Raw genomic sequence first — 10,468 nt, 5'->3', positions numbered from 1 at the left:
AATGTCATTCCACTCTTAAGGACGTAGGATGTGCTTGAAAAAGTATTGGTCCTTCATTTGGGTTATGCTTATTGTTTTTGAGGGAAAGAGCCGGCTAATTTATTAAAATATTGTTTTTTTAATTATTTCTTTAAATGCGCATTTCCGTAATTATTTACGGAAATGCGCATTTTATTTTTCTATTATTTTTTTAAACAGTCGGTCCCACTCTAATTTTTTTAATATTTAAATTTAATTTTTTTAAAAAAACAGAGGGGTCTGTTATTTTTTTAATATTAAGTTTTTTTATTTTTTTAAGAAGCTGCGGGGACTCGATAGTTTTTAAATTAAAAAGCATTTTACATTCAATACCCTTATAATTTTCATTAATTTTTCTTATAACTTATTTTTTCTCACTTCTACTATGTTATTTTTACTTTCATTAATTACTTCTCACTTCTTACGTAATTCGGTAAATAATTAAAAAAAATGTTTTAATAAAAAGCAAAAAAAAAAAGAGGAAGCTTATATGAAAGTCAACTAGTTAACACGGATAGAAAAAACATACCTGAGTCCATTGATCGAAAATTGAGTAGACTTAGCAATAGTAGTGGAAAGCTTTATTTTTCAGTCGAGAGTTCCTCTCGGCCTTGGTGGGTGTTCCTCTCGACCCGAGGTTGTCTCCTCGATTCGATGATAACGAGAATATGAATTTTCTTTAGATTTAATGTAAAAAAATAAAATAACATTGCAAGAAAATAAAAAAACTACAATGACAAAAATTTTAAAGAAGAGCTTCTCTATATTGATAATTTTTTTCTTATAGAAATACTTGTGTGTTTTAGAAAAAGAATTTGGAGGGTTTATATAGGCCTCCACCTAACAAATGGATGGCTAAGATCAATTTCATCCAATGGCTCTCATGAATGTGGTAGGTACCAATTTCATCCAATGGCTCTTATAGAAACATTTTTTTAATTATTTAAATTATTAACAGCCGGTTATAATTAGTGAAAGTAAAAATAACATAGTAGAAGTGAGAAAAAATAAGTTATAAGAAAAATTAATGAAAATTATAAGGGTTTGAATGTAAAATGTTTTTAATTTAAAAACTATCGGCACCCGCAGTTCTTAAAAAAATAAAAACTTAATATTAAAAAAATAATCAGACCCTCTGCTTTTTTAAAAAATTAAATTTAAATATTAAAAAAATTAAAAGTGGGACCGGCTGTTTAAAAATAATAAAAATATAAAATGCGCATTTCCGTAAATAATTACGGAAATGCGCATTTAAGGAAATAATTAAAAAAAAATATTTTAATAAATTAGCCGAAAGAGCCACATAATGGCTAATTTATTAATGATCAAAAAATGTCCAAACAAACTGACACAACAAACTGAAAACAAAAGAAGACACCAAACCAAAAGCTAAACCAACAAGATACAAATCAAAACAAAAAACAAAACAACAAAATCAACAACCTCAAAAGGAAAAACCAGATTGGTTTAAAAGCTTCATGAGCCACTTTGGAATCTCCATGGCACGATGAAACAAAGAAAGCTGGGGAGCTTGCATGCCACGAACGGCCAGCACAACAGCAACATGATTCTAGCGATGAGGAATGGTTTCAAACTGAGGCTGATGTAGACAATTGAGCAACTGGAGGAGAGCTGCCGAAGATGCACACTGACGCCACGAAAGCAGATCATCCTTGAGAAAGAGAAACCGCCATAACTCCTCAGAACTGGTATAAATATTGGAACATTTCTCCCTCGCATTCACAAGACATTGGAGAGCCCAGCAAAGAGCCTGAATATCCAATTCTAATTTGACAGTCAGATGAACAGGACAACAACCTGCAAAACAGATCAAAGCATTAGAATCAAACGCAATGAAACCCAACCCACTCTTACCTGTTGCATTGTTCCACGCAGATGCAGAAAAAACACCCAAAAAACCAGGGCGGGGCTTGTTGTTAATTTAAAATACATATGTGGTGTCGTAGTTGCAATAAAATGAGAATTGAGACATAGTATCTATATGTGAAAATTGCAGCAGTTTTGACCATAGGTAACTTTTGGGTCAAGCGGCTTATCAGTGAGTACACTTGACAACATATTTGGAGCATTATTTATTTATTTATTTATTCAAGAGGAGCATAAGCTAGAAAGAAAAACCTTGTTTTAATAAAATAGTGATTTATCAATTTTTATTAAAAAAAATTTAGATAGAGACTCCCATATTGGAGCAGACATCTTAGAGTAAAAGAAAACAAATATCTAGAGCAGACATCTTAGAGCAAGAAAAAGGCAAATATCCGAAGCATATAAAAATAGAAATTTTGTCAAGTGATTGGTTTATTCATAAGATCAAATTTGGATCATTTTTTTCTACCATGAATCAAAGATCATATGCAAAACTACTTTAACTGTAATTTAGGACTTCATTATAATTCTGGGATAAAACAAGTACCAATAATAATAAAAATAATTTTATATAATTAATACTTCATTCATTGCCACTCTAATAATAATTAAAATATTAATAAATAATTTAAAATAATTTTTATTATAATAAATCTCATGTTAATTTATTTTTATATTTTTATATTTTAAAATATTTTTAGCTCAGCTTATATGTTTTAATAAAATAGTTAATTTTTTGTGTTTAATTTTAATATAAACCTCAAAATTTTTCTTCAGATGAACGTTAAAATAAAATTAAAGAATAGAGTCATGAATTTTTTTTTAAAATTTTTAAATTTTTAACAAACAGCACACTTCTACCAATATTGTGACAATGAATTTCATTCTTTTGATGTGAGAATAACATTGGGCTTAGATTTCCCTCTTATGCGGAAAAAGCCCAAAATTTTGTGAGCATATTATGTTAATTAATTAGGATTTGAATAACATGATTCCAGTATGTCACAAAGAAAGGGAGAGATTTTGTGAGAAAGGATTCTACAACTAGTTTCATCATACTAGCAAGGTGGCTATGTTTAGATTTCAATTTTAATAAAAAGATCTCATTGTTCTTCACTTTGAAAATTGGAGATATGTTTTTCTTGGATTTTGTTGGTAGAATATTTTATTTAATCCATGTAATATGCTTAATCTGCTCTTTAGTCCCTCTATTATAATTTGCCCTCAAAAGATCTCTCTATTATTTAGATTGAATAAACTTAATCTCTCACCCTGACATTCGTCCATTTTTTCCGTCAATCTCGGCTAACGTGGCATTTTTATAATAAAAATATCGGGTTCGGATCCATGTCCGATCCATACCGATAACAAAAGGTAGGGTTAGGGTTTTGAAGTTTTTCACGCATCTGATGGAGATGGTGAAGGGGTGTAGGGTTGGAATGGAGTCCAGGGATGTGTCGGTGATCGAATTCTGGTGTTGACATCTGACTGCGAATGGCCAGAGAGAGATGGATAGGAGATCTGAATGTGAGCGAGACGAAAGCTCATCATCGTCCTCCCCCAAAACACTTAGAAAGATACTAAGTTTAGATTATTTTTTTTTGTTTTGTTTTTTTGTTTTGTTTTGTTTTTGTTTTGTTTTTTTTTATGTTTTGGTAATTATGTTTGATAGCATTGGAGGTTATGAGAGAGAGAAAGGACCTGGAGGGAAGGGATGGCAGAGGGGAGGACGCCCTCGAGTGAGTTGCCCTGGAGATTAAAATGAAGAAGAGAGGAACAGTTGGATAAGGCAGCATGGATGAGACATGGAGTCTGGGTTCTAGTCGAGAAAAAAAGATAGACAAGAGACCCGGAGATGGGCGAGAGGCGGGGAGAATGAGGACGGGAGGGGGCCGAAGAGGAGGTTAGAGGCGAGGTTGAGGACTTGACGGTGGATGACTAGAGGCTAGTTGATGGAGTAGAGGACCGACGGTGATTGTCGGAGAAGATGTATTTATAGGAGGGTCCATAAAGAATAAATTATCGTGTGTGGATCCGATAGGGGATCCGGACTTATATTATTAAAAAGTATTGATTCATTAAAAAAATTAATTTTTTTAAATGATATTTTACTTATTAAAAAATGCCACATCATCAGAAATGGATGGAAAAAGTAACGGATGGTGGGTAGGAGACTTAATTTAGCCCATCTGAATAATAGAGGGACTAAAGGGGTAGATCAAGTATAATACATGGACTAAATATGGTGTTTTACAATTTTTTTTGGACAAAGGCAACAACCACAAAATCGAAGGACATGCGAGATCATGAATTGTACTAATTACGGTGGTTTGAATGACCTTTTAAGGATAAACCCCTGCTATGTAACCCTGAAGGGGAGGACGAGGGCTCAGGAGATATTCCTCACACACCCACAGGAAACTTAATGTAATGTGAGTTAAGAGGCTGAACTCGAGCACTCTCAATCACACTACACTCGTAGTTCTTCATTTGTACTAGCCCACAGTTCCTAATGAATGTATTTTTAGTTTAAACACTTTGTACAAAAAAGATATTTTGGATTATAATCTACAAAATGAGTTTAATCTAACTTTATGATAAAAAAAGCATTCATTGTCTAATTCGATTGATTTTTAGTCAACATTTATATGACATTTTTCGAAGTGTATTTCAAACAATGAAGATTGGATTTTGAGGTCAAAAGAAAAGCTGTTTTCGTTATATTGCTTCTCTTTTAATTTTTCAGTTGTTGCTTGTTTTTGTTTGGTGTATTGCGGTTGTGAATGTTGATTATTGTTGTAGACATTTTTTTATTCACATTGGAGCTAGCCGCTTTTTTTGGATCACGTACAAAATGGCCTTGTATTTTGTGAGAATGGGCTGTCATCATTGTTGTCCTTTTTTGGATAGAAAATTAATGCTCTTGGTATTCATTCCAACCGTTGAGCAAAACTGAATTTTCGGTTTTTATTTTTTTTTTATTTTTTTTTATTTTTTTTTTTATTTTATATATTTTTATTTTTATTTTTATTAGGGTTCTCTCTTAGGATTTGGCTAGAGAAACTAGAGCAGAACAACTCTGCAGGAAAAAAATTATCCGACTAACTCCACAAGCAAGAGCTAATTTTTTTCATTCAAAAAAGTGTTTAAAATTGTCTAATGATATCCGCATTTTCATTAAAATAATTTATAAGTGGTGAGAGTTTGAATCACGGATAAAAATATATTTTGGCACAAAAAAAAATTGTTACAGTCATAGACAAAACATATATGAAAGTAATTAAAATAGAGCTAACTAATGCTAGCACGACATGTACTCCACAAAACATAATGTTAAGATGTTTTGAATTCAATTGTGGTGGCTCTCTCCGAATTATAACTCACTTCTAGCTTAGGCCTTGCGAATTAACTCGGTTTAGTGTATCTTGTACGGACGATCTAGTGTGTGTCATATTATTTTTAACTCAAATCTAGGGTTTTTCCTGTATCGTCTTGTATTATTTTTAGTTTTTCTACTTAAGAGAGAAGAATAAGAAATTTTTATTTCCATACCTATGGAAGTAGGTTATATCTACGGAACCACATAAATTTCTATGTGCTCTTATTTTTCTTTTGTATTTCCTCATTATTATTCCGTTTGGTGTAACATGTATATAAAGTTACCGCATACTAAATATTAACAATATAAAACAACTCATGCACTCCATTCTCTTCACCGGCTAAACCAAGCTGGCAGGTCTTAATAATTCCCATACTTCAATCACATCTCGACATTACCTTTGCCCCTGTGCTTAACAAACAAAAAGAACCAAGCAAAATTGTGTGAAGCAAAAACATGTGATCAAGAGTCAGTGGACATCAGATGATGCATGGATGGGCAAGAATCAAAAGTTCGCTTCCATTCCTCCATTGTTGTATATAAACCCATTTCTTCCCACCTGCAACCTCAAACCACAACTAAGAAACAAATCTACTTGGTCATCAATGGCACTGTCACTGTAAAGAATTACAAGAGTTTTTAAGAAGAAAAATCCCCCCTTTTATTATCAACAACGATGGCTATATGAAAGCCTTACAAACCAACTAATGTAAATACAAAGAGATAAGAAACCATATCTAACAAACTCATGATATGCAAAAACTAATTTAATCAACATATTTATTGACTAAATCCTAATAATAATAGGGATTTATTAACAAAATCCTAACAATCCTTCCCTTAAACTAAATGCTAGCATTTAGTTTACATCATTCTCTGAACAAACTCCCAAGAGTTCACGCAACTTCAAGAAAGCTTCCAACTTAAGTGGCTTTGTCATAATGTCCGCCAATTGCTCTTGAGTTCCACAATGAACCAATTTCACAGTTCCAGCCTTCGTGAGATCACGAAGAAAATGGAAACGCACATCTATATGCTTGCTGCGACCATGCATCACTGGATTTTTGGATAATTTAATTGCAGAACTATTATCACAATAAATAATAGTTGTTTCACCTTGATTTTTATCCAGCTTTTGGTACACTCTTTTTAACCATATTGCTTGACAAGCACAAGAGGCTGCAGACTATAAATTCCGCCTCAGTGGTTGATGGACTTTACTACGAGGTTGTTTTTAGATGACCATGATATAGCTCCCGAACTCAACAAAAAACACATATCCCGATGTGCTTTTTTTCCGTCTCCTAAGTCTCTAGCATAATCACTATCGATTGTAGGCAATAAGCTCATCTCCTCCTCCTTTTCTATAAAAAATTCCAAACCCAACAGTTCCTTTCAAATATCTGAAAACCCTTTTTTGCTGCCTGTAGATGAAGCTCAGTAGGAGTTTCCATGTATCTGCTAATTAGACTAACCACAAATGTTATATCTGGTCGTGTAGCTGTAAGATACATAAGACTACCCACTATTTGTTTAAAAGTAAGTCTTATTTACCCGATCGACCTTTTTCCTCCTTCGTAAGCAAACTGCCGGGATCAATTGGATTATGAAGCAGGATTGCTTTACGCCATGCCAAATCTTTTTTTAGCACCTCCAAAGTATATTTCTTTTGACTGATAAAAATCCCAGTTGATCTCTGCTCAATTTCAAGGCCAAGAAAATACTTCATCTTTCCAAGATCTGTCATATCAAACTCTTGCTTCATGGAATTTTTGAATTCTGCAATCAATAGTTCATTATTGCCAGTAACAAGAAGATCATCAACATACAAACTTACAATTAACATAGCTTCATCTTCTCTGACAAATAATGTATGCTCATAGTCACACTTTGTAAAACCTTCCTTTAAGAAATAGGCTTCTATCTGACTGTACCAAGCACGTAGAGCTTGCTTTTAGCCCGTATAATGCCTTTTTCAATTTGTACACTACGCTCACTTCCCTTACGTACATATCCACATGGTTGTTCCACATAAACATCTTCTTGTAAATGACCATGTAAAAAGCGCTGACTTCACATCTAGCGGTAGAGCGGACCAACTTTTTTTGAGTCGCAAATCCGAGCACCAAACGAGCTGTCTCCATCCGGTGCTACTGAGTGCAAAGACTTACGTGTAGTCTATCCCATACTCCCCGAGCATATCCCTTTACCACAAGTCTAGCTTTGTATTTATTGACTTCTCCTTTTTTTCATCAAATTTAGTTTTGAAGATCCACTTTACTCCAACTTTCTTTCCTCCTTCAGTAAATCGGTTAATTCCCAAGTGTCATTCTTCTTTATTGCATCCATTTCAATGTCCATGGCTTTTCTCCACTTCTCTTCCTTCACTCGCATCTTGATAATGAATCGGATCAACATCGCTAGCATCACTAAGTGAGCGAGAATCATCATCGAAAAGCCCTTCACCGACTTCATAGTTATTCATCCATATTGGTGGACGTTTGTTTCTACCTTCAGATCTTTCTTGGACTGAAGAACCAAGAGTTTCTTGTTCATTTATGAGCTGGTTCGTGTTTTTCCTCAACTATTTCATTATCTCCACAATCCAAATCACAAAGTACACCTTGTTCATGTGTTTGATCCCACTCCCAGTGTTTGTCTTCCTCAAATTTTACATCCCTGCTTATAATGATCTTTTTAGAAATTGGATCATATAGCCTATAAAGCCTTGGACTCTTCAACGACACCTAGCAAAAACACACCGCAAACTCTTGTCATCCGACTTAGTTCTTTTTGTTGTCGAGCACATGAGCATAAGAAATACAACCAAAAACTCTGAAGTAATCAACTGTTGCCTTTACTCCACTCCAAGCTTCTTCTGGAGTTTGATCTTTCACTGCTAAAGTAGGACTTCGATTTAACACATGAACAACCCAATTTATTGCTTCCGGCCAAAAAGTCTTGGGAAGTTTTTTTCTTGGAGAGCATCTCTGCGAACCAAATTCATAATAGTTCTATTTTTTTCCTTTCAGCGACTCCGTTCGTTGTGGTGTGTAAGCAGTGTCAATTGTCGTTGGATGCCATTAGCAATACAAAAAAACTTGTAAATTCCTTGGATGTAAACTCTCCTCCACGATCCGTGCGCAAAACAATCGAGGAACAAGTTTGCTTCCTTTTTCAACTCGAACTTTAAAGCTTCTAAAAAAAGCAACAAAAAGCTTCTATTTTTTTCGCCAAAAAAATAAACCCATGTTTTTTTACGCTAAAGTCATCGAGTAAAAAGTAAGTAAATACCTCTTATTGCTGTTAGAGATAGGCTTGATTGGTCCACAAATATCAGCATGGACTAGCTGAAGAATTTGTGACGCTCTCCATGTACTCTTCCTTGGAAAAGAATCTCGTTGTTGCTTCCTCACCAAACAATCTTTACACAGCTTCAAAGGAGACTTTATTGATGGCAAACCATTTACCATTTTTTTTTGCTGAAGAGTCTGCAAGCCTTTGTGACTCAAGTGTCCATATCTACAATGCCAAAGCTGTATTTCATTCTCAGTAATTGTGCTAAAGCAAACTGATGGCAAAGGAAGAGAAGTGGCACGCAATATGAACATTCGATTAGACCGCATCATTGTCTCCATTATCAGACCTTTCTTAGGATGAAATACCTTACATTTATCTTGTTGAAACATAATAGTCAGGCCTTTTTCTTGCAGCTGCCCAATGCTCAAGAGATTATTTTTAAGTTCTGGCACAAAAAACACCCCTGTGATGATCTGCACAATTCCATTTACCTTCATTCTAATATTTCCCTTCCCTGCAACAGCAAGGCTAGAATTATTGCCAAGCTTTTATCGAATCTTTGTATTTTTTTCATCAAAAATCCCGAAAAAAATACTCTTCCTTCCCACACATGTGATTGCTACTGACCTGAATCAAGAAACCATGTATCTTCATTAGTACCTTTATCAACATCCATATGTGCCATCAACAACATCTCTTCATGTGTTTTTTTGTATAATTAGCCTCTTTTCTCCTTGCTTGAACATTCCCATTGAAAAATGTCCAAGCTTGTGACGATTATAGCACTCCACCATAGCTTTGTTGAAACCTCCTCTGCTCGTATCACGTCCCTCTCGCCTCTACCACGTCCTTGTCTTCTTCCTCCATAAGAAATCTTCAAAGCATGCTCTTCTTCATCATTGGAGCTCATGCGTTGTTCATGCACAAGCAAACTACTTTGCAATTCATCAATAGTCAATGTACTTATATCTTTAGACTCCTCGATAGAACAGACAATGTAATCAAACTTGGAAGTCATTGATCTCAGAATCTTTTCAACAACAGCAACATCTCCCTTATCTTCTCCATTAGCTTTCATCTTGTTAGCTATGGAAAGTACCCGAGCAAAGTACTCATTCACAGTCTCACCTGTTTTCATGTGCAATGTTTCTAACTCCTTTCGCAATGCTTGAAGATGAGCACGTTTAACTCGAGTGGTTCCCTGATATTTTTGCTTCATAGAGTCCCATATATCCTTTGATGTATCTTTTGTAAGGATTGTCTCTAGAATTGAGCGATCTAATGCCTGAAACAAATAGTTCTTAGCTTTCAAGTCTTTCAACTTTTGATCTTCATAGTGCTTCTTCTCTGTATCTGTGAGAACCACCCCTGTTGCCACCATAGGTATGCCATTCTCTACCAAGTTCCAGTACTCCTTTGACCGCAAGAAGTTTTCCATAAGCATTGCCCAATGATCATAATGGCCATCAAATTTAGGAATTGCCGGCTGGACGAACGGGTTATCTGTCGCCATGAATTGCAATGACACGAAGACTGCTGCTTCTGTTTTCTTCAATTAAAACTCACCGCAACCTCTCTGATACCAAGTGTAAAGAATTACAAGAGTTTTTAAGAAGAAAAATCCCCCCTTTTATTATCAACAACGATGGCTATATGAAAGCCTTACAAACCAACTAATTTAAATACAAAGAGATAAGAAACCATATCTAACAAACTCATGATATGCAAAAACTAATTTAATCAACATATTTATTGACTAAATCCTAATAATAATAGGGATTTATTAACAAAATCTAACAGTCTTCCCTGAACCGAAGCGTATTCATGTCACACATACCTAGAAGGCCACGTAACCAAGTAGGCACGCAGGGCCTCAAACACATC

At 34.6% G+C, this 10,468-nt stretch overlaps 1 protein-coding gene across 1 annotated transcript; it reads right to left on the bottom strand.

Moving 5' to 3' along the window:
* Nucleotides 1-9,302: 9,302 nt before the first annotated feature.
* Nucleotides 9,303-10,097, bottom strand: LOC120255313. The gene has a single exon (XM_039263156.1). The coding sequence runs from the start codon at nt 10,095-10,097 to the stop codon at nt 9,303-9,305; it is 795 nt and encodes a 264-aa protein (XP_039119090.1).
* Between the last annotated feature and the right edge of the window lie 371 nt (nt 10,098-10,468).

The sequence above is a fragment of the Dioscorea cayenensis genome, unplaced genomic scaffold, assembly GCF_009730915.1.
Source record: "Dioscorea cayenensis subsp. rotundata cultivar TDr96_F1 unplaced genomic scaffold, TDr96_F1_v2_PseudoChromosome.rev07_lg8_w22 25.fasta BLBR01000941.1, whole genome shotgun sequence".
NCBI lineage: Eukaryota > Viridiplantae > Streptophyta > Magnoliopsida > Dioscoreales > Dioscoreaceae > Dioscorea > Dioscorea cayenensis.
This window is presented reverse-complemented; position numbering and strand designations above follow the sequence as displayed.